Below are 24,804 nucleotides of genomic sequence, written 5' to 3'. Positions count from 1 at the left end.
GTAAGATGAATGATTTGGATTCCGGTTCGAGCTGCGGTCGACTACGGACGTGTGTATGAGCATTGAACAATCGACTATCTTTTCGTTTTTGCTAGAAGCAAATAGTAAGTATTTTGATAAAAATTACGGTCATTAGGATTCCATCTGGTATAGCATCATTTTCTCAAATATATTTTTATTTTATTGTGTTTTTTTTTTTTGTGGCCCACATAGTGGCAAAGCAGAGAGTTTTTTAGACTCTCCCTCAAGTTCATTTTTGAGTCCTATAAGTAGACCAGTAAAGTATCATGCATAGTGGCAAAGCAGAGAGTTTTTTAGACTCTCCCTCAAGTTCATTTTTGAGTCCTATAAGTAGACCAGTAAAGTATCCTGGATACCAGCATTATCATACTTAAGAAATTGGTTTAAATGAGAGTTTTTTAGACTCTCCCTCAAGTTCATTTTTGAGTCCTATAAGTAGACCAGTAAAGTATCCTGGATACGAGCATTATTATACATAAGAAATTGGTATAAATCTGAAGTAAATGAGGAAATTAAAAATGAACTGATTCTAAAAAATCTGTGCTTTGTCACTATGGTGGCCCATAGGGCCACAATAAACAAACATAATAACAATGGAGGGTGTCTCCTCTGGAAATAGAGCAGGCCTATGCAATTCTGAAGGGTGGAATCAAAATGGTGCTGGTGTTGTAGCTGAAATTTTTGATGATGCTCTTGATGATGAGTTGCCATTGCCGGACTTGTCATTCTCTGATGGACCATCAGTGGAGGAAATGTCTGTAGGAGAATTCCCACCACTGACTCCTGTCTCATGTGTGTTTCTTTTCTTTCCAGAGATTTTCAGAGTGGTTAGCACAAATTAAACCTTATTTAGTACTTACCTCATGGTGCAGTCTCTACTCTCTAGTACTCCCATAAAATTAAATAAAAAGTAAAGACTTAGTGAAAATTTGAGCCGTGAGGGACATGGGGGACAACCCCACATCCTCAATAAACAAATAAACAACAACATGAATGATTTGAAGATTGAGTTTTGATAGATAAATTACTTATCTATCATCAATTTATTTTCTCTTACATTCTTCGCAGTTCACAACTTCACAGCGACAGCATCAGTTGCGTGAGTCGTGGGCGTTGAGTCGCCTGACCTGACGGCCCTGACGACCTGACAGGCTGACCCTAAGTGAATACATAACATTACATAGCGGTTTCAGCGTTTTTAAGGCCGTAGGCCTGTCGCCGATTCTTAATATCGCAGAATATTCACAGCTCCTTGCGGTCCCGAACGAGCAACTCACTGCTTCAATTTTGCTCTGCTTAAGGATCAGATAGAGAACCGCGAGGCTTTGAACAGGCTTAGCTCTTCCTTATGACTGTGAGTTTCTTCACAAATTAGCATAGACTTTAGTCCACTCGAAAATGAGATGGCAATATGGATTTTTCCATGTTTACCCAGCTATTTATTTATAAATGGCAACCAGAAACAAAGAAATATGTAAATTTGTATTAATAGAGTTAGTTATAATGAAAGGAAATTTTAAGAAACTTTGAATATTATTGTTCATCAAGTCTGCAACTTTTACACTTTCTTTGAGATATAAACGGGTTGTAGCCTAATTTTTATTCTCCCTTGAATCAGTTGAATGGTATACTTGAGTAACTTGACATTCCTTGATCAGCCTCCTTGTGGTAGATATTATTTACCAAAAAAATAGTTATGATCAACCCTGCTGATATGTGGAGAGAAATCAGGGAATATCCTGCATAGTAACTGCTCAAATGCAGACAATGTAGCAATTTCTGCAGTGAAGGATATGCTTATCTAGGAAACGTTGGCAAATTCTAGAAAACGGTTGGTCATTTAGATCCACCAGGATGGCCGGGCCCGGAGCGCTCAGCACTACTCACTCCAGGAGCTGGGGGGGACTCAGGGGAGCATGATGGTCATGTGCTCCAATACAAGCAGGTCAGCAGCAGCAGATACAACGTGGCCGTGCCTGTCCCGCTGGGCCATAGTGACAAACCAGAGATTTTTTAGAATCCGTTTTTTTAATTTCCCCATTTACTTAAGATTTAAACCAATTTCTTATGTATGATAAGGCAGGTATCCAGGATACTTTACTGGTCTACTTATAGGACTCAAAAATGAACTTGAGGGAGAGTCTAAAAACTCTCTGCTTTGCCACTATGCCACTGGCTGCTACAATAGGAGTGCAACCAGGCTGGTTGCACTCCTGAGGCTGCTGGTTGAACCAGCATGATGCTGCTGCTGCCAGCCTGCTTGTATTGGAGCGCACGCCGCACAAGCTCCTATTTTTGTTGAACCCAACGCTTCTCAATCACATAGACACATGGTCATTTGGTAGGCATTTAGAATGCCACCCTAATTTATTTAAATAAACAACTGCAGCCTCAAGCCCATAGCTGCAGCCTGCAGGGTCCAAGGGTCCATGATTCTTCAGATTACCTCCACAACTTGCCAGCTGGTCCCCTCACCAACTGATCCTATCAATTTAACAAGTACAGGGAAAGGGACTCGACAATTAAAGAAATAGCAATAAGAGAGAATTTTTGCCAGACTTAAGACACTGCTTTCAGGCAAGAATGTTATCAACCTTACAACTCCAACAGTGAATTGGAATAGTGATGAAGACAATTTAATTGTGCTGTGGCAGCACACAAGACCAGATGCTTGCATTCACAAATCCACACAACACTTTCTAAAAAATCCTGACGAAAATGATGACAAAAATTGATGCTTATTACCACGTTATTCTTAGCTTTGTTTCGTGTCTGTCTGTCTGTCATCAAAAATTCAAACCTTAATTTAGAGCACTTCTGAAGATCCCAAAAACTAGAAATTTGGCATGCATGCTTATGCTGTCTAACAATTCAAGATTTGATGATCAGAAATAATAAATAAAAAAAATTTAGAAAAAATAAAAAAAAATTCGTGGTTTGGAATCGAGTTTTTTTCTCAAACATCCAGACTTGCCAACCCTGGAAATTGATTTGAATTGCTAAAATTGCTAAACTAAAAAGTAGAAAATAAATAAATACATATAAAAAATCATTTTTATAAACCACGTTTTTCTGGTTTTTACAAAAATAAAAATAATGAAATAAAACAAATAAAAAAACTTAAAAACCACGTTTTCTTAACAGACAAAAAAGAAAAACATTTACTCTTACATAACATTACATACGTAACATTTTACATAACTTAAATGTTATGTAAGAGTAAATGTTTTTCTTTTTCGTCTGTTAAGAAAACGTGGTTTTTAAACGTTTTTTGTTTCATTTTACCCATAACAAGACCAATGTCAAAATAGCACTCTTCAATGGAAGTGCACAAAAGTTGAAATAGATATAAAGTCAGACTTTCTGATACAAAAGCAATGCTTTTGTGACTGTTTCAGAAGAGGCTTGAAGGAACTTTATTCAAACTTTCCTACTTCTTCCTATTCTATTTTCCTACTGCTTTCCTACTTCTATCATAAGCTCAAAGTCAGATGAAAGCAGTGGGACAAAGTGAATGTTACTTCATGATCTTGATACCAGAAGATGTACCTATTATTGTTGTTAATTTGAACCCGTGTTTTGGCTCAGCTTAAAAGTTTTTACTTGAACAACAGGTTAACTTGCAGAGTTTATGATGTGTAGATGTCGAATATACTTGGTATACAAGTCACAGTGCATTAATCAAGAAACCACCACAACATGGGGACAGAGCCTCACAACATTTCCATCACAAACTCCACTTTTCTCAACACATCAGATATATACTGTTCTTTCCTTGCTGCTTGTCAAAAATTATTTGAATGTGGGGGTCTAAATTGCAATTTGTAAAGTATGGTTATCTCAAAATAACTTTGAAGCCATTTCATCCTTGTTAGAAAATTATGGTTCAGTTTTCTTCATAGCATGAATCGTTTCTATTGAACACCAACACCTTGTGTGCAGTAGACTAGACTTAGAAGTATGACCTTTTGGATGGAGCTAGCTTTTGAAGTTTGCAGCAATAGCCAATTCATTATAAGTTTTCCTTACATGCTCTATCTGGAAACTTATGCAAAATCCTGACTGTGCATACCTTTATCATGAATTTATGTCCATAATTTTTTTGTTTTTCTGAAGGAATTAATTTGATTTGATTCAAATTAAGTTTCATTTGACCATCATTTAACTTGAATCTTTTCACCTTTTGGAGAAATGCATGATTGAAAGTTCTGTATTATATTTTAGACTAAGTCTTCTTTAATTTTAGGACAATGTCTTTGGCAACACCACCAAGTGCAGAAAGTTTATGTGAGAGCAGCAGACTTGTTACAGTAAATTTAGACACCAGTCCTCCCACTGCTATACCGTATGCTGCAGCTCTTGCTCGCACCATCAGCGAAGACTCTCCTGATCCTCGCATCCAGGTATGTGATTTGTTTCATACTCTGAAGAGATTTGAAAAGTAATTGTTCAGTATTTCTGTGAATAATATCAGGCATGTATGTTTTACTTTGAATTAGAGTCCTTAGGAAAGAAATCTGTTATATTATCACTGAAGCATCAGATAAATTTTGGCATTCAATATGTACGGTATTTAATATTATATTATCATTTGTACGAGTTATGTCTTCTGTTATTTCCAAATCTAATATTTTTGAATATTTAATGATGCTGAATATATGAATATCTTGAGTAAACTTGAATGTTTTTGATAATTTGCTGGACTCATGCAGTCTCCTTCAAGTTATAAAACCACTTATATTGAATCTTGTTACAGTTAAAACTGTATTTTTTTCAGGTTGAGTTGGAACGTCTCAATAGCTCAACTGACACAATCAATAAATTGGAAGTGGAGCTGGATGTGAGTTGAAAAAAATCATCTTCTGTTTTATTTTATTGATGTGGTTCAGTTTGTTTTTACTGATGAATTGCAACATCCATTCTGCTGTGCTCTAACTATAACTTGCTGTAACATTTATGTATACTCTCCATCCATTACTTTAATAAATTTGTTACTGATTTTGCTTGTACTTATGCTCTAACTTGTTGTTAATGTTGACAGGAAGCTCGGATGGTCTTTCGTCAGCTGCTGGCCGATTCCACTCAGCGAATAGACCTGCTAAGCAAGAAGTTAGGCAAGTGTGTGCAGCAAGCTCGCCCTTATTATGATGCCAGAATAAAAGCTAAGCAGGTGAGAAAAGACTAAAACTCATTGAATATTGATTTTTTTTCCATTTTTACTGTTTTTATTGGCCATGATTTGATTAATTTTTGTGATAGGGTACCAGTATGAGATGGTTGTAGTTTGCAGAATAGACTTCCAATATGTTCACCATTAAGCTGCTAGCTATAGGTTCAGTTTGAGATGAGGGATGATAATTAGGAAAATAAAATACCAGATTTCATCTTACATTTTTTTACGAACTGCACAGTATAATGGTAATGGTCAGTCCTAAATTAACAAGATGAATTTATATGTTAGCAATCTATTTTGTCTTGTTTTGTGGCTTTTATGCTACCTAATCTTTTCATATGTGAAATTTTAAATAGGGCTTTGATAGTAATTTTGTTCAAAGTTGAATGTTTGCAGGCAATGCAAGAGATGCAGTGTGCCTGCGTGCAGTATGAGAGGTCTGTTAGTGAACACAATGCTGCCCGTGAGATGGTCTTCTTGGCAGAAGAAGGACTCATGCAGTCTGGTGCTGCCTTCGACCACACTTGGCAAGAGATGCTCAATCATGCCTCGGCTAAAGTACATTCATGCATAGTTTTCAGTGAATAACCCTAGCCTTACTTTTCAACACTTTCAAAATTATCATTAGCTAATAGTAATAGTTTATTCGATTTAACTGAAGTTCAGCTTTTCATATGCTATTCTATTTACATAAATATCTGGGAACATATATGGCTAATAGATTATTTGTTTTATTGCTAACAAAGAGATGCGATGCCAATCGCTGATCTCGTCTTCTGTTTTTTGTTCCTCATCTTCTGTTCCTATTTTGTTGTTGTTACGAACTTTTTGTTAAAATGCAAGCAAGCACTCGCATTAACCTACCTTCAATGACGCAAAAGTCACCTCTCAGCTGGTACTGCACTTATCTCGCCACTCATCTCTAAAAAACTACTTTATAATACTGGTCCGAACTAGGATTTGTAGGTTCGATTACCATATGTATGTAGCCTACAAAGCTGTTTTGATCATGCTAGGAAGATTTCAGTTCTGTTCATGAAAAAAAGTCATTTCTATTGGAGGCCGGCGAATTGAGTGCTTATGCAACATTACCTAATCGGCATTGACGGTAAATTACATCTTTTTAGTTTGTTTATGTGTGTACCGTACTAATTCAAAGCATCAAATGAACTAATGCGTATTAACTTCTAAGGGTCATGTATGTTGTAGTTTTGCAAGTAAGTCCAAGCCTGTGTTATATGGTTTAGCAATTTTCCATTGACTTTCAAAGTTTAATGTGTGTTTGTTTGCAGGTGAATGCTGCTGAGAAGTCTAAGCACGAGTGCGGGCTGGCGCACCAACAGTCGCTGCTGCGCTATGAGGAAACCGAGGCGCGTGTACAGCAGCTCCAGGTGCAGCTCAAGCGTGCCATCGCTCGCTCGAGGTATGAAACTAACTCTTCTTTCTGAATTCTAACTCTTCTTTCTGAATTGATTTTTTGTTGCACTTCATGATTTTGTTGCACTTCACGATTACAATGAGTTTTATAATACAAATCTGTTGATCATCAATTTTTAGCGCATTTTCTCATTTATGGACAAAATGCGCTATTGTGCTCGCCATGTCCGTCCGTCCGTCTGTCCGTCCGTGACTTCACGTTTTTGTCGACGAGAAAATGCGCTCTCTGTCACTCACTGCAGTGAGTACTGAGTTATATTTTTTTACTATGTCCAAGCTCATCCTAAAGCGCAAATCAGATTTATTCCTTTGTTGAAGTTTTTTCCCTTAGCTTTATTTGTATGTTTTTTTTATTTCTTGAAAATGGGCATGTTTCTCTTCAGGAACATGGCCACGTTTGAGATTCTGGGTTAGTGAATGAGGTGGCCAGTTAATGTTCCATTTAGTTTTATGTATGTTAGTGTTTTTAAAGTAAACATGCTTGCTATTGTCATTGTTTGTCACGTGTGCAGTGAAAATTTCATATTTCTTCATGGAAATGTGTTGTTTAGTTTAATCACGTTTATAATGATCGAATTTCAGCCTATACCGTAATTTAGAAAAAAATTTTCCTTCATATATTTTGTTTATTTTGTTTACTTATTTATTTTTTTGTGATGCACCTTCACTGAATATCGTTTGAATCTGTCCAATGATCGTTTATCTATCGTGGACATGCGGTAGTGAGAATATCGCTTTCACTACAAATTTTGTTTAAATAATCTGTATTGATAAATTTCAGCGTGTGTTTGTGTTTTAGGCTATTACCCATGCTATTATAAAATTTCAGATAACTGGTGAGTACACGATTGGCTATAACAATCTGACAGAATAGGAGATAAGTAAGAAATTTTTGTTCATAATAAACTACGTGGGAAGTTGAGGAAATTGATGCGACGCTATCGCCTGTTTGCTTTACTTTGCAAGTCTCATTAAAAACATTGCTTCGAATAAAAAAATTGCTTTTTTGCCCCCATTAAAAAATTGCTTTGTCTACATATAATTATCTTAATCTTATTTTTATTAGCTTATTTTCTTTTATTGTAATTTTTCCTAGCGCATGGAAACATTCTTCATATTAGATCATATTATTTGGAAAGAGTTCTATTTTTGAATGCAAGTACGTATGACTTGAGTTCCCGAATTTACACACTCAATGTTCTGCATGCCCTTAACCAGTTCCTGTTTTATCAGTGCTGTGTCAGGCTGATATATCAGTATGGTCAACCTCGTAGCAATGTTCAGTATCGTACCTATATTAATTGAAAAGGAGACGTCTAAGACCAAGCTTCCAGTTGCCTATATGTTCCAATTTTCTGTTAGTTTTAGTGTCTTGCTATTTAGAGGTGTCAGGATTGACCTACATGTCAAAAAGTAGTTCTATCATTCGTCGTTTTAACCTCTCAGTGATTCCCAGTAAACATGACTCTGTGCCTGCCTCCAGTTCTTCTCATAAATGTGACGCTGACAAATCACCGTTTTTCACGTTGAGTTGCTGCTTCTTATTACGTGTTTCGTTTTTCTTTCCCCTGTCCTAGTTTGAACACCCGTCGCAGCCTCTTGCAAATCAGTAGTCTGGTGCGTCTGCAACAACTGCACCTTTTGTGAGTAAATTTCCCTGCGGTCATGCTGTTCCTTTCATGAACATCAAAGTACTTAACACGTAACTCGCGTACCTACGTGGGAACGAAACGTACCCAAATGATCAAAATCACATTATCAATAAAAATACAAAACATCAATGAAATTAAAACGTGTTCGGTTAGCATACCGATGGTGCGCTCGTCTTGACTGGCGCATCACATTTTGGTTGCTTGCTTCGTCAGTCTCGTGACGAGTGCTCCAAGGCCTTCTTTGTTGTGGAGTCTCGAAGTAATCCAGTGGATTTGCCTCGTAATTTCACGAAATGTGTTATAAAATTAATGACGATGTTAATTCAATTGTGGCTGGACTGAGCCAGAGTGCATCTTTGCTATTTCCGAAGAAATTAATTTTTTACACGCAGTGAGAAGTTGACTGTATCTACACTTGTGCATTTGCATGAATTTTTATTAATGATTTGCACAGTCCAATGGTTTTGTTTGGATTGACGTTTGAAGTGTGTTTTAATTCATGTGCATCCTATTGTACGTATTATTTATTGAATTTATAGATACGTTCTATGTTCCAAATTTTCTGCAATTTATATTTGTGCTTCCTGATGATACGTTTTTTTTTGCATTTTCATGTACTGATATTTTGCGCATTTGCTTGCTTCAGTATAAATTGCTAGTGACATTTGATATTTAATTTGGCTCCAGTAATGAATATTTACATTCTTCGTACAATAGAAATCATTATGAATCTTCTCATTTCATTTTTAAAACCAGCCCAACAAACACATTAATTATAAACATTTGCCCGGCCTTATATTTATTTATTTGCTCTGCGGTATTTAATCATTTGCTCTGCGTTGATAATATTTTTACCAGCATATGCACTTGTTTTTCAGACCATATTTTGAGGCCAAATCTCAAGTGAACCAGCAGCTGGAGTGGCAGAAGCAGCGCGTGCGGCAGCTCGAGCGAGAAGTTAGCGACGCCAAAGATACGTACGCCTCCGCCCTGGCCATGCTCGAGAACATCTCGGAACAAATACACAAGGTGGGGCGAGACAGGCTTTATTGAGAGTGAATTATTAAGAGTGAATATCTCGGAACAAATTCACAAGGTGGGGCGAGACAGGCTTTATTAAGAGTGAACATCTCGGAACAAATACACAAGGTGGGGCGAGACAGGCTTTATTAAGAGTGGATATCTCGGAACAAATACACCAGGTGGGGCGAGACAGGCTTTATTAAGAGTGGATATCTCGGAACAAATACACAAGGTGGGGCGAGACAGGCTTTATCAAGAGTGGATATCTCGCAGCAGATACACAAGGCGGAGCAGGTACGAAGTTGAAGAGAACAGTAATTAGAGCGAGATCATGCATGATCTGCTTGCTATGTAACACATAAACTTCCTTTCGAATGAAGATGGGAGGTTAGGTACAGTAGCTTCACATGCTAGGGACCTTATCATTACTGACGTGTTACAGAGACGTGCGAGCGCGCAGGTGTTGGGCGTACGAGGTGTGGGTGTTGGCGCCGAGTCTCCCTCCCCTTGTTCCAGGGAGCGCAGTTTACTGCTCTCCAGGGGCGTCACCAACAAGCACGACGCTGCCGCCCTCCACGCGCCGGTTACCTCAACTGATGCCCACGATACTAGAGAGACATCTACGTCTTCCTCTTCGGCTATCAACCTGACTGCCGCAACCACTGAGGATGGTGGCTCAGTTTCTACATCTTCAATGGCTTTTCAGAAAAATATCTGCCAAGAAAAAACAGTTTGTGGACTTGAAGCGGTTGGGAAAAGTTTCCCAGCTGATGAGCTTGGTTCGACCGAGACATCTTCTGACCTCAGATTCGGCGAAGAGGAACGTTGTGACCAGACTGTCGAACCCCAAGTGGTGAGCCTTATTGCAGAGATTTTTAGTTGTGATGAGATTTTTGTTAGATTAAATCCTTTTTATGGAATTTTCGTTGATATATTGCTAGTGGTGCTGTTAGAAATTTATTCAGATAATGCCTGGAACTGTTATTCCAATTTTTTTTAGCATTGCTTAAATCATTTTGCATAAAGTTCTGATTGAATCGAAATCTGGGCCGTGTGTATCACATTCGACATGGTGTTATTTAATTCATTTATTCGTACATCTGTTCAGGCTCTAGCATCGTTATCGGAGTTAAGGAACCAGCAACAGCTACAAAACCATCCACAACACCAACCAGAGCAACAGCTACCGCAGCCTGAGCAGTCACAGCCTGCGCAACCACAGCAGCAGGCACAGCAGCTGTGCACACACGTCTGCAGCAGCCTGGGCGGGGAGTTGTCAGGCTGGCAGCTCGTGGGGGCGCCGCCCCTGGACGCGTCAGGCGTGGCGCTCTCCCTCGTCGACGACGCCGTGATCTCAGACTCGGAGAGCCTCGCCAGGTGAGTTCTAATCTCCTTTATATTACCTCCCTTGTGTCCCGTCAGGTGTTTCTAATAGTTGAATTTCTGCCTGGTGTTTCGAACAGTAAACCAATCAAATAAAAATTAGGTCATAGTACCCTCTACTTATGAACTACTGTAACCTCTTGTATTTTATCCGACGTTAAAATCTTTTCAAGAACATTTAATGTAATATTATTACGGCTTGCAGCATTGAGATGTTGAGTGACGACGCCATCGCCGGCTTGATGTTGGAGGAGGACCTTCCTGACGCCAGCAACTTGGCTGTGTCCTCGTCCACGCCTTTCCTGACGCCCCTGCAAGAAGCAAATATTGGGGGCGAGAGCTGCGAGACTGCAGATGCTGCTGACAGCTCCGCAGCTGATCCCGACAGCTCAGCAGCTGCTGCTGACAAACCTGACGCATCGCCTGCCGTCACATCATCGACTGTCGCTGGTGCCGCTCCTATGTCTGCACCAGATCCTAGTGCGAACACTTCTCGTTGTACTGAGGGCGAACATGTAGCAGCAGTAGTTGTGTCTTCGCGGCCGTCGTGCACTAGCCATGATCTGAAGGAGTCAGCGCCATATTCTTCCGAGGCTTTGCTTTCAAAGATTGATACGATGATCACAGCCGCTGAGAATTTGCAAATCAGGCCAGAAAGAAGCAACGTTTCTAGTGAAACTAAAGTAATGGAATCAGCAGTAACCATTGTCTCCCAGGATTCAAAGCATGACAGAAACTGCACAGCGAAAGACGCAATGTCGCTGGGCTGCAGGTTAAACCCAACATCTTGTGGCACTTCTCCGAGCAGCTCCTCAGGCATGCACTCCCGAAGTCCCTCCAAGTCCCCTACGAGGCCCTCAAGTCTCCCTTTAGCCACTCGTAACCATCCTGCGGGCCGCAGTGCCGCCGCTTGCTTCGTACCTGTCAAGTCCCGCGCTGAGGCCCGCGGTAGAGCAGAGACCGTTATCCTCCCGCCTGCCGAGGACGGATCCAGCGAGGGGAGCAGCAACAGTAACTCCTGCGAGGGCAGCGGCTCCAGCGAGAACTCGAGCAGACGAGACCCTCGTCAGGAGGCCGGGCTCAGCCGGAGCGCCTCCAAAGACTCGGCTGGGACGTGGTCCCCGGAGCTCTCCACTCCCGGCTATGCTCCCCTCCAAGATGCCGTCGAGTCCCCCTTCTCCCAGCCGCCCCCCAGCTACCCGCCCCCTCCACCTCCCAGGAACTTAGCCAGCCAGGCGGCTGACTAGAATGCACAGCTCCCCTTAGTGGCACTTGCAGTTGTGTGTCATTTTTCCCTAGTCATTTTGGTAATATTTCTGTGAAATTTATCTCGTAGGTATTCTGATAGTTGCCAAATTTAATGTGCACTTAGCTGATTAAAATTTATGTACGAAAGTGGTCAAAGAAACAAGAAACGTTATAGAAAATTGAAGCTCCTAATTTGCAAGCCTTGCAGCAAGAGTTAGTTCATTGAATAAAAGCTTCGATCCACGTGCTAACTATATGTTCAACTAGGGCAACTATCATGAAAGTATTATAGTAATTTGTAATCTACGAGGTTAGCGTGTAATTTGAGCAGGTCTTGTTATTAATTGTTTCGTTCCTTAAGCTATGAAAACTTTGATATTTTTCCTTGCGACCAATGCATGACGTGTTGGCATGTTGCCGGGCGTTTAGGTCTGCTTTTTTTCTCGCGAACAAAACGCTTGTCCGATAAGCGTTTCGTCTTGAAATTAATTTAAAATTAATCAATTGATGCGTCAGGCGACGAAGCTACTTCTTATTATATTACAATTATTATGGTAGGTATGGAAAAATTAATATCTTAATTTCATTTCTTGATTTCTTATATGAAACGAAGTCTTTACGCACTAGTTATCATCACATGTTCCAGGTAACGATCGTCAGTATTTATCTGCGCTAGTTTATTTTCATGTGCGTCCTATTGACATATGCGAGACAACATCTTGATTGCAACCGCTGAATTTCCTATTTTTGAGGTAATGAATTTTCAGGTGGAAGTGGCGAGCAGGCTCGCTGAATTTATGCACTCGTTTCAGCCGCTCGTCAAGTCCATAGCCGAGAATCTTGAACGGTTAATATAGTCACTATAGAACACTGTCTTCATACCATCACATTACACTTACTTCTGCTCTTGCACCGTCGCTGCGAGTAGTCTTGGTATGAGGTTAAATTGGGTTTCTTCAAAGGACATGTGCAAATAATTATATTTTTTGTCTAAGACGAAATTGAAAATTTTTACCTAATCTTTTTTGTTATCAGAGTTGTTACTTAGGTCACGTAAAACACATTCCATTGCCATCAATTTTAATTAAGAGGAATTAGCGTGTCTTGATTATATTGTATATCCAGTGTGTTGTTTGGTCCGTGCTGTGTTGAGTGTATTATCTTACTGCTAAGATGATATATCCATAGAAAATCTAGTCTGGTCTACAGTGTAGCGTCTCATGTCAGCGTTGTTAATTAGCTTCGTATGAGGAGGGGATGCATAAGCTTGACTCATGTCGTAGTATGTGACGGCTATGTTATTTAATGTGCTACCTGGCATGAAGGATACGATCCCAAACAATTTTTTTTATTTTCGCTCTAGTGCCGGCGTCACCAAAGTGGATGTTATTTACCTCTGAGTGTAATTTTCAACTTTTTTCTGGGTAATAGGGATTTAGAAATTAATGAAAGTATTTAATGTGATAATTTCAACTTACGTTGACGACATGGAAGGGACAACAAGGCACGTAAATCAGGCAGAACTGCCCTTGAGTCGTGAGTTGCTCTCTTACGTTCTTCGGAATCGTGGTTAATTTGATGTATTTCGTATTTGTTGGATTGCTTCTTATTGGTGCCAAATTTTTGTCATTTATGAAGCTGGTAACATAGATCGATGCTAGATTTGACACCGACAAGCGTCCACAACTGTTGGACGAAGGCTAGTTTGCGCATAATACAAATAGGTTTTAGGCTCTGCCATTTTACGTTTATATAAAGTATAAACCATCTTAGCCATCATTTGCTACCTCAATGTAATGGATTTTTATTCATTAGCTCTATTACACCGTTCCAGGTTCCGTAATTTCTTGATTTTCTTATAAATTTTGTTACATTGCTTTAGGTCACATCCCGTACTTGCTTCCAAAGGCCTGTTACTGAATATTGGATAGATAACGCCTTACCTTCGAAGTAAACGACTCATTCTCTGCTGTGTAGGGCCATTGAAGCGCTTAAGCCGTTATTTTCATGTGACCATCGATGACCTACGCTGTCCAACAAACAAACGATTCTATGAACGTTAACGTCTGAACTAACGTTACTAAGAAATTGCATGTTCAAAACAACGTTACTAAGAACCTGGATATCCAGAACGTTGCTAAGAACTTGGATATCGAAACTACGTTACTAAGAACCTGGATATAAAAAATATGTTACTAAGAACCTGGATATTCAAACTATGTTACTGAGATCGTGGATGTAAAAACCAACGCTGGTAAGTACTTGGATGTTCAAAAGAGTGGATCTCATGCAGTGTTTTCAATTAATAGAAAAATTCGAACTTTTGGTTTGGGTGTATTTTCTGCGCATTGGCACTTGTTAATATTTGTAAACTGTAAACTGTCTTGCAGATATTCTGTTGAAGATATGACGTGACAGTTCTCAGGACTTGAATGAAATCTTAGAAACTATCAATACATTGGTCTGGTTTTCTCTGCTTCTTTTAGTAGAAGAGGATAACATTACAAACTTGTTACTATTTTTTAGAGCGTTTATATCATGAGTGAATTCTCATAATTGTTAATTACTGAAGGTGTAAAAAGTTGACGCCATATTCGAAATACAGCCTTGGTCGACGAGCATCCGAAGATAGTACGGGCTATTATACGCAATGGTTGAACTATATACTAGTTCAACCATGATTGTACGCTGTCCATCATGGATGTCTAGTCTTACGTTCAAGGGATGTCGTTAATTGTGAATTTCTGGAAGGGTGTCAGGGTAGTTTTTTTTCCCTAAGATCTGTTAGTTACTTCTGTGCTTATTTTTAAAACAATACATTACGCTAACAATTTAGGCCGATATACTAGTCATTATATGCGCTTCATGGTGGCAGCAAGCTTATTTAATACTAGATACTGCAATATGGAAAAAAATATGGCACTTATTTCTTACGGCATCGCAGTTCCAATTGGGTTCATCTATTGTTAAAAATACATGTATACTTTTTATTATCAGTAAAAATGAATTGAAGTAAGACGTTCTTTTTTTTCGTCTTGCGTACAAAGTTGCGATGCATTGGAGGTGACGGGCGCGTTGTTCATGGCACTGTGAAATTTTTATTTGTGTAGGAAAACTAGTGAAGTGCGGCAATTTCGGTTGACAATGGGACTTATTGAAGAATCGTTAAAGAATATATATCTTTATTAATTATATGACTAATAAATGGCACCTTATCAGGTACTTAAGCTTAGTATTCACGCATCAACAATAACGCTTCGTAAATGATTATGTGATTATTTTTCAAAACCTAGATACTGGAATCCATAGTTATTTTCGGACGAATAAGATCAGAAAGGGTAAGCGTTTTCAAATGTGAGGTTCTTCACATTTTTCATGGAATCTCACACTTATTAATTTCGGAAGCATTATTGGTCCTTTGTACCATTAACGCATCGTGTATTTATTCGTTCATTTTGTTCCAATAAAGCCGTCGAAAAAAAATCACTGCCAACGACAGGAACTATCTGACGTTAGAACTTTATTTTCTGAACCGCTTTAGAACTTTCACGGAATTCGTGTCATGTAGTAAACTTTCGCGCGTAAGGGCAATCCGGAGCTGGTGGCATTCCATCATTTGAGGAGTGATGATAGAAAAAAAATAAATGATACACCATGAACTCTGTGATGATAGCAAAGATCTGAATCATCCACCATGACCTGTGTGATGATAGCAAAGATCTGAATCATTCACCATCTGCCTGATGATAGCAAAGTACCGAATCATCCACCATCATCTGCAGGATGATATGTCGCACCTCACACACGACTGAGACGTACATTGTACAGCAGCAGCTCAGTGAAGTACATGTCAGCGTCCGTCATGTAGTGGAAGGATATGGCCGAGGGACTGCAGCACTGCGGGCCCTGCGCACGACTTCAACTTCAACACACTCGTGCAAAATTCAACACAATTCAACTCACACTATCTCCAAGGGAAATTATATTTAACGGCAAAGGGAGGCATTCAGCCTAAATACAATGAACAGTACATCAAATAATTACTAATGTTGAGATGATTCCGGGCCACCTAACGACCCACGGAACAATCAGAAGCAAAAATATTTTGTAATGGAGCGGGGTACGATGATGTAAATAACTATAAAATATTTGTAAATTTTCAATTAAAATTGAGTCGTGTGATGAATGCTTGTCTTAACACTGCCGCGCACTCATCAGGGGTACAATATAACAGTCAAGATAATTCACTTCAGATTGTGACATCAAATCGAGCCATCGCATTGTACTGATAAACATTTCCTGCATATTCTTTACCTGAATTTCAATTATTAAATTGCGATTAAGTTATTTTCTGCCGCGATCTTCACAAGAAGAAAGAATTATACTAAATATTGTTACGAAGCATAGACGTAAGTTGCATTACTGACCGTGTGGTGAGCATACGCCGTGAGCTGCCAGTACCAGTCAGGCACGCTGCCGTCCTGAGGGTGGGCGAGGGAACGAGCAGACAGAGGGAAGAACCGCGGCCGCCCTTCTACGTCGCGGGACTCGCCTGGCGTGACGCCTGCCTCTTCCAGCGTTAGGCCTGCTCGAGTGTATAGGATGGATTCATCCTTATTTTTCATCAAGATTACGTAATACGATGAGCCGCGTTAGCCGAACTAAAAAAATTAATAGGTAACATTGCGCAAATAGTGACTCCTCTTTAACACAATACGAGCCGAGGACGGACGTCACACAGAGACCTCTTTTTTGGCCAGCCAAACTAGGTGAGGATGGTCTACCCAAGGGCAAAATTACTGACATCGCCAGTTAGACGATGTCTAGCTCACTCATATTTTTCAGTGTGCAATAATGCACATTACAATAGAGCAAGTCTGATTGGTGTGTAGCCAAAATTTACAATATATGGAGTTATGAATGAATAGCTTAATAAAATCACCCATGTTGAGGTCCTCGGGCCAAGTGTTGTCCAGCAGAGATGCGTTCGCCTGGACCACGGCAGCGAAGGCTTCAAGGGCTGCGCGGCTGAGAACGTACCCCGCTCCGCCGCTCATATAGCCCTGGTAAAGTAATAACTTATTCCTTACAAAATAAAATTTATTATTTTATCAATTTTATTAAATTTATTATTAAATTATTAATTTATTAAAAATGACGCGCTTAGACGAGTTGACGAATACATGTTACAGCCACCTTCAATCAATGGTTATTCAATTTTCGTCAACGTTTGATGAGGTTCGCCAGAATTTGGCTCTGAAGTCTTTGCGACTACTGCTTATACATTGTTATTATTACTTAGTGTTATTCGATAGCTTCATTACACTACAGAATTACTGACCAAATTGTCGGTCTTTCTGAAATTGCAACCGAAGTAGACAGGCTCGGTAGGCTCGTGGAGCTGCAGCAAACTTCTGAGGTTTTCCATGATGAAGTAAGTGTCGTCGTCAGCCTTGAGGAACCAGTCGAAGTCGGTCAAGAAATGCTGGTAGGCGTGCAGGTAAGCGAACTATGAACGTAAGAAGAACATTAACAAGGCAATGCTAAGACAAATATTTAACATGTCATAAAAATTAGTTAAATTGAATAACTTGCGCGTGAAAATTACTCAAGATCCATTGAAATGCATAAAAAAATACGCTTATACGTGTCTTTCAAAGTATACAACACAGCTTCTATAATTAGACTTAATATTCCTTAATAATACGAAACGTCTTATCAATGACGAAATATTATGAATATGCACACACTTTCGTCTTATTCCAAAGCCCAAGTCTGCCAGGATCCGTCTGAGGTACGAAGAGCATAGGAAGAGACGGCGTGAACCATTCCACCCATTCTGGATAGTCGCGCATATCTGGCACGGGCGACTCGCTGGGTGACAGGGATGAAGTGCTCTCGGCCGATGGTGTCGTGGTGTCGTCTTGTACACAATATTCTGCCTTGAACTGCTGGAGTTTATCTCCAATATTTCCGGCTACCGCGAGGATGCCGCACACAGCGCTCAGGTAATCGTCATCGGTGGTGAGAGGCTCCAGGTTTGTGATGAAGAAAGTTTGGGTGCATCGCTGAGACCACGTGAAGTGTACAGCCTTCGCCTGTGTTGTGTGCTGGCCTGGGTGCGACACGACCAAGCACAATATTCTGATTTTCTGATGTAAGGTTCCAGGCGGAAGTGATTCTGGCAAACAATTATATTATCGTAAAATTTGTTTTTAGAGAGTTAGAATGAGATATTCTGGAGAGTTATAATGAGAACACACTTGATAATTCAGTTTAGAAAAAGTATTTCTGTCAGTTTTGTGGTATTTAGGGTCAAATTTGTGCTCTTTCAATTCGATGATAGACAGCATATGCACTATATCCACCGTTACCTTTTGAGTCATAATCCACGTTCAGAGAATTGAAGGCTGAATTTGAAAAGACTTGGCTCTGAGAATTAGGTTTCAGTTCCGTCGAAATTCTGAAAAACCCTGTAAAATACCAGAAATTTTTTACGGTTGGAAGCAGAGAAAAGTAGAGACATTTTGGGAAGTTGAACTTAACATTCTTCATTGAAAAACTGTAATGTTTAACCCTACAGACGTCGGTTGGATTACATATGAAATCCACGCCTACGAAAATAGACCCTAACTAAACCAATAAAAAGGTGACCGATATGGTCAGTTTTGTGCGTTACCATACACTGCAGGGTTAAGTAGGTAAATTTTCACAACTTTTGGCAGGAGAAAGGATTTAGTTCGGATAGAATAAAAAAAATTCTCAAACTAAGACTCTGTAATTGACTTTTAGTTTGATCCTTTGGATTATCGAGCGCTCAGAGTTTCTGACGATGGTCTATGATGATGACTTATATCTTTATCATGAAATTAATTGTACAGTCGTGTGAGCGCAAGTTCCGTGATTGTCTATATTGCGATTTGAAGCACACTCTTACGACGCCAAGTTGAGATTCTACGCGACTTTTTAATTTTTTTTGAAGGGAAAAATTAATGGAAGAAGCTGGCAATGTGTGCGTTTTACTATATATAGCCTCCTACAAGCTAAACTATTTGCATTCTCGCCGAACTATTCGTATTCAGGCGTGATATTAAAAACATGCGAAACCGTAACGAGTTTGCAGAAGTTTCACTTCTTTAACATTATATTTTCAAACTACGAATCTATAGTTCTACAACATTTAAGATTATTCCGCTACTTATCCAAATTTTCATTGCCAATTTTCAGTTTAACATTGTATTTTTCATAATCACATTTTTTTTCTGGCTGCCTATAGTTGCGCAACTCGACTCGTCGGCTTTGTCGACTTGACTCGTCGGCTTTGTCGAACAATCTTTGAAAATCCATTCAAACAAATCGCCTGCAGCTTTAGGAAGAATAGTTCTACTCTCGCCGCGCTCTTACGCTGAAGAGAAGGGACACTAAAGCGATGCTGGATGCTCGGAACCTCCGATGTTGCGCGGACCAAACGACCACCTAACTACCCACTGGCCCCTTCGAATACCCTTCACAGCACGGGTCTCACGGTGAGCAGGAATTGTCATCACAAATCAGCTAAAAATTGACGGTTTTTAAAGTAAGCTAAACTCCATTCAGTTTTATAAACGAGCATAAAGTGTGAATTGCAAATCATGTGACTGGAATCAAATAATGGAAATGGAATTCTTTAATGTCGTTACGTTAGCGTATACAATATCGCTGTCTAGAAAGTAACGAAACGGACGTGTTAACCAGACGGTATCTGCATATTCAGCACAATTTTAAGGACTAAGAAAACAATTTGTTAAATGTTAAGAAAGCAACGTGTTCATCAGGATGAGCTTGACTAAATAGTCAAGTTTTCGTTACATTATGGTAAGATTTCTAAGGTTAATTACCTAGCGCATCGTATCCTAATCATGAAGGGAAAAACCTTAGAAATTAATTGAAAATAAATAAAAGTAAAGACGTTATTCTTAAACAAAATTAAATTCAAAGTTGATATGCTTAATCTGCACTTAGTGTATCGAGGATTATTTTTGGTGCTCGACTTCAACTCGCTAACAAATATTAACGTCTTCTGTGTTTACAATAATTCACATTCCGAAAAATTTTGCCTGAAAATATGAATACATCAGAAGATATTTGCACGTTAAACTAATCGGAGATGCGACTGACCTGGTAGCAACAGCAGCAGCACGCCCGTAACCACGACGCCTGTCAAGAAAATGAACGTCACTCGCATCACAAGATTCAGCCTCATCACTGATGGGCATCAAAACTTTTCCGTTTCAATTTCGTAGGCATAATATGAGTAAGGTTTCAAATTTTCCAATGAGGAGGATCTGTCTTTAACGATTTTTACCATACATTGTACCATGGTCTGTAATGAATGTATGAAATCAGAAAATTAATAGACAACTATCATGAAAAATAGTAGGCTGTCCAAAAAATACACAACATAATTCTTTCGTGGAACATATTGCTTATCTACAGAGTGCTGAACTCCAAAATAACTTTATTGAAATTTCTCCCCATTATTGCTTGCCAGAGCTCTATAAAATATTCACTCGTGCGTAGTTAAAGGTATTTTGCACGCATCTTTTTTTAACTACTCTCGAAATAATATATCACCCCATGCAACACCCTAAATTAATGTCACCTACCACGATAGTGAAATTTAGTGAAGTGAAAATGAAAAATTACTGCCATAAAGAATCATAAATTAAAAAATGTAATTTTCGTCAGTGGCAAAGAGGCTTATTGTTGATACGTGAGAGATGCCCCGCTAGCTTTCACTTTCCCATCTGCCGTAAGGAAGGATGGCTCGTGTGCATGAGGCAGCGCTTCACTAATGACGACGACTGTCAATTAATTTTCTGCGAGGTCATTTAACGCTTTATCAAATCAAACGCACGTTTCAGGCGGCCGTGTCGTGCCGACCGCAGTTTTATGGTTAACTTTAAATATGTTATCTCGGACAGAGGCTACATGGCCTCTGGCCGAGGCTACAGGGCCTCTGGCCGAAGCTACAGGGCCTCAGTCCGAGGCTACAGGGCCTCAGTCCGAGGCTACAGGGCCTCAGTCCGAGGCTACAGGGCCTCAGTCCGAGGCTACAGGGCCTAAGTCCGAGGCTACGGGGCCTCAGTCCGAGGCTACAGGGCCTCAGTCCGAGGCTACAGGGTTTCAGTCCGAGGCTACAGGGCCTCTGGCCGAGGCTACAGGGCCTCAGGCCGAGGCTACAGGGCCTCAGGCCGAGGCTACAGGGCCCCAGTCCGAGGCTACAGGGCCTCAGTCCGAGGCCACAGGGCTTCTGGTCGAGGCCACATGGCCTCTGGCCGAGGCTACAGGGCCTCAGTCCGAGGCTACAGGGCCTCCGTCCGAGGCTACAGGGCCTCAGTCCGAGGCTACAGGGCCTCTGGCCGAGGCTACAGGGCCTCAGTCCGAGGCTACAGGGCCTCAGTCCGAGGCTACAGGGCCTCAGTCCGAGGCTACAGGGCCTCAGTCCGAGGCTACCGGACCTCTGTCCGCGACTGCAGAGCCTCTGTCCACGAATACAGAGCTTCTGTCTACGACTGACATGCCATTTATCACGTCTGAGGAACCTTCAAGAGACGAAAACTCGCAACTGTTATGTGTCTTTAACATTAAAAAGAGTAAAACTAGTTAACATGCGATGTAAACGCAGTTAATATAACTGTAATAAGTAATCATTTTCGTCTGCAGACGTAGCTGATGGCTCGAAGTCTACAGATAAATCTTTACCAGAAGGTCGCGACTAATTTATTCCTAGTATATTGGCGTACATTTGTATTTGCGTAAGATTATTAGTCGGTGACCTCTGCCGCAAGATTACACCCAAGTTAAGGCCTTCGTAAAAAAAATATTTGATTTAAAGTCTGAAGTGGTATACAAACATGAATTACTTTAAGTTTAACTTCCTTAAGCATAAAAAGCAAAATGCATCGAATAATTAATAAATACTTATTAGTATAAAATAAACTGAAAAATTAGATATTTTATTCCGCAATTCGACTTAAGAGATAAATGGTGAAGATCGCTCCTCGCATGAAATTTGCATCGTAATGTCCGACCACGTAGTGTGTTCCTGTGGAACACAATCCAGAAAGATGCCTTAATTCGCAGCGCTTCTGGCGCCCAACGGACCAACAACCGTTCACGGCCGCGCGCGACCTCAAACTGCCATGTTAGTTGACCTCGTCTGTATGTACATATTTGTACGCTGATGGCATCTTCAGCCTCAGGCAAACATATGCTACGAAACGCCAGTCATATAATACCCAGGAAACTCGAGATCCTTCAATGTTAAACGCAACATTTCAAAGCACCATTTGCCCCCATCACCATTTGGCGTTTTGATCTCAGCTGGGGCTTTGTGGTGCGGCGAATGTAGTTACGTAATTATATGGTAGAATAAATTATCAATGAGGAACTGAATATGCTTTCTATCCAGTGTATACTTCCCAATTATGGTTGAGTGTTGCAGCCTGCTGATTAAGGATAAAGTATTCAGAATAAAAATAATAGGAATAAGAAAAAAAAATCGGCAACAGTGACTGAGGCACTCGGTTTTACCGACGAATATTTTGCTTGAACTTCTCGCGTTCAGCGTGTGCAAGCAAAATAAAAAAATCGTGTTTAGCGGGAAGATGACCATGGAATTCGCTCTGCGGTAACCAAAGCCAAGAGATAAACCTTATGAAGTTTACGCCAAAAAGGAGAGGTTTAATTTCGTACAATTGTTTGCATGGAGATTGGCCACCACGAATGCAGCAGAAGCAAAAAGGTTTAAAAGGAATTGACTGAGCGTTCGTGAAGTTGATGTATACATGCAAGAGCCAATAAGGTCCGAGCAAGGCAAATGTGTGACCTTGTCAGATGATGTCACCGCAATTTACCGAACTTCAATCGCACGCTAGTCACATATAATGTTGTCTATGATTACAATCTCTTCAATAATTGATTTAAAATTCAAACTGCAATTACCCTAAAAAATTTGGACGTGGGCCCGACTTTGAAATAAGCAACGCCCAGGACTAGGGTAGCACGTAAAATTTATATATAATTCTCTAATGCAAACAAGCCTGAGACGAGTTGAAGGACTAAGGCATGATAACTATAACCCGACGTCCTTGCCGATTTTTACATTAACACATTTACTACTGAAGATGCTCCGCAGAACGTAGCAAGGTCATTCAAGCAACAATTACACTAATGTACACACTATTGAACAATTTGAAACTGTTCAATAGTGTTCAATAGCCACTATTGAACACTATTGAACACTATAAACTATACGTCGGAAGAAACATTTCCGTTCAATTCAGTCATTCAAGAAGCGAGTTTTTCAGCCTAAACACGAATGTTTCGCAAAAAATGTCTATTGATGATCAACAAAAAATGTCTATTGATGATCAACAATGTTATCATTTGAATTCATAGTTATATATTAGAATGACATTTTTGAATGCATATAGTGTAAGTTGAAACCTCTGTAATTTATATTAAATTCGTTCACTGATTGCACTAAATTGCGTTGGAAGTGCACAACAATGTACATTTTCAATATTATATTTAACCGATTTCCCTATATTAAAATTGTGGGAGCTGGTGTGTGGGAGCTGGTGTGTGGGAGCTGGTGTGTGGGAGCTGGTGTGTGGGAGCTGGTGTGTGGGAGCTGGTGTGTGGGAGCTGGTGTGGGAGCTGTGGTGTGGGAGCTGTGGTGTGGGAGCTGGAGTGGGAGCTGGTGTGGGAGCTGTGGTGTGGGAGCTGTGGTGTGGGAGCTGTGGAGTGGGAGCTGGTGTGGGAGCTGTGGAGTGGTAGCTGTGGTGTGGGAGCTGTGGTGTGGGAGCTGGGGTTCAATATCTTGTTGTTGCGCGCTGAATTTACTTCTTATTTCGGAATGGAAGATGTAAATGTTCGCTATAACTTTGCCTCGCAGATTTTTCCATTTACCAATTACATGAAGCCAATTGAATAATTATCACATCTACAATTTTACAGTTACTGTATGAATTATAAATAATTCATTAACTAATTCCACATGACAGTAAGTTAATCGGAAATTTACACACTACACACCTATGACGATTTTATAAGGATCTTTGGTGGATTTTGCTTGAAAGGCCGCCAATGATTGGCTGATGAACTTACGATCTCTTAACTTTTATTGAAAGTATAGGCCCTGGACCCTTCTTACCGCCATGTCCCGCGTCACATTAGCATCAGGGCGGCTGTCAAGCGTTCAAATCCGACGGCGATAAGCGATTGTGTTCACAAACGGTTTTTACGATTTAATTTCGTGCCTTCTGTTATAGCAATTAGAGTTTAAGATGAAGATGCTTGACAGCTGTCGGTTTAGCCTCGGCAGAACATACTTATCAAATTAATAATTCGCACTTGAGCTGACGAGCCTTGCAATGAATATGCGAACCTAGCCCTGAAAAAATCGTTGAAGAACAATATATATTCGTCAGTTCAAGTCCACTTAAATAGTTTTATCCAAGAAGCCGGACGGCACAGATTAACGAAAATTTACACAAGTTGTAACAGAACAATTATTATTACGTTTTCAAAGAGTTTCTTTACTCACTTACAAGACTTTAGAATAATTGACGACAGTCGGTCGGCAATCACTCTTGAAAAGCCTCAGGATTCCAAATCATAGCTGAGACGTGGCATCATGATTTCATCACCACGTGTCTCATTTAACTAACTACCTTAGCTTATACCTCTCCAACAATCCACAATTCCCGTTTACTAGCTTGACCCAACACAAAAAGTCCTGACGATAGAGTATGTTGAAACTGATTTTACAAAAATACACTAATGCGATATGATCTTAGTCAAGCACTCGGAAAGACGTAA

At 40.1% G+C, this 24,804-nt stretch overlaps 2 protein-coding genes across 3 annotated transcripts; one reads left to right on the top strand and one right to left on the bottom strand.

The window, feature by feature from the left end:
- Window positions 1-818: 818 nt before the first annotated feature.
- LOC108671004 (flocculation protein FLO11-like) lies at window positions 819-14,953 on the top strand. 2 transcript variants are annotated; one of them, XM_018158489.2, is made up of 11 exons: window positions 819-1,120; window positions 4,268-4,424; window positions 4,799-4,861; window positions 5,063-5,191; window positions 5,591-5,752; window positions 6,487-6,617; window positions 8,209-8,274; window positions 9,162-9,312; window positions 9,749-10,159; window positions 10,415-10,683; window positions 10,895-14,953. In XM_018158489.2, the coding sequence occupies exons 2-11, from the start codon at window positions 4,272-4,274 to the stop codon at window positions 11,934-11,936; spliced, it is 2,577 nt and encodes an 858-aa protein (XP_018013978.1). In that variant the 5' UTR covers window positions 819-1,120; window positions 4,268-4,271; the 3' UTR covers window positions 11,937-14,953. The 2 variants fall into 2 exon arrangements, with proteins under 2 accessions (XP_018013978.1, XP_047737014.1); XM_047881058.1 differs by lacking the exons at window positions 819-1,120; window positions 8,209-8,274 and having other exon boundaries at window positions 4,146-4,424.
- Window positions 14,954-15,102: 149 nt separating this feature from the next.
- On the bottom strand, window positions 15,103-20,347 carry LOC108671005. The gene is made up of 7 exons (XM_018158490.2): window positions 20,095-20,347; window positions 18,312-18,410; window positions 17,688-18,118; window positions 17,279-17,446; window positions 16,880-17,000; window positions 16,365-16,522; window positions 15,103-15,843 (listed from the first exon to the last, which is right to left on the bottom strand). The coding sequence occupies exons 1-7, from the start codon at window positions 20,177-20,179 to the stop codon at window positions 15,736-15,738; spliced, it is 1,170 nt and encodes a 389-aa protein (XP_018013979.1). The 5' UTR covers window positions 20,180-20,347; the 3' UTR covers window positions 15,103-15,735.
- Window positions 20,348-24,804: the final 4,457 nt, after the last annotated feature.

The sequence above is a fragment of the Hyalella azteca genome, unplaced genomic scaffold, assembly GCF_000764305.2.
Source record: "Hyalella azteca isolate HAZT.00-mixed unplaced genomic scaffold, Hazt_2.0.2 contig6929, whole genome shotgun sequence".
Lineage (NCBI taxonomy): Eukaryota > Metazoa > Arthropoda > Malacostraca > Amphipoda > Hyalellidae > Hyalella > Hyalella azteca.
Note: the sequence above shows the minus strand (reverse complement) of the source record. Positions and strands in the feature narration are given on the sequence as shown.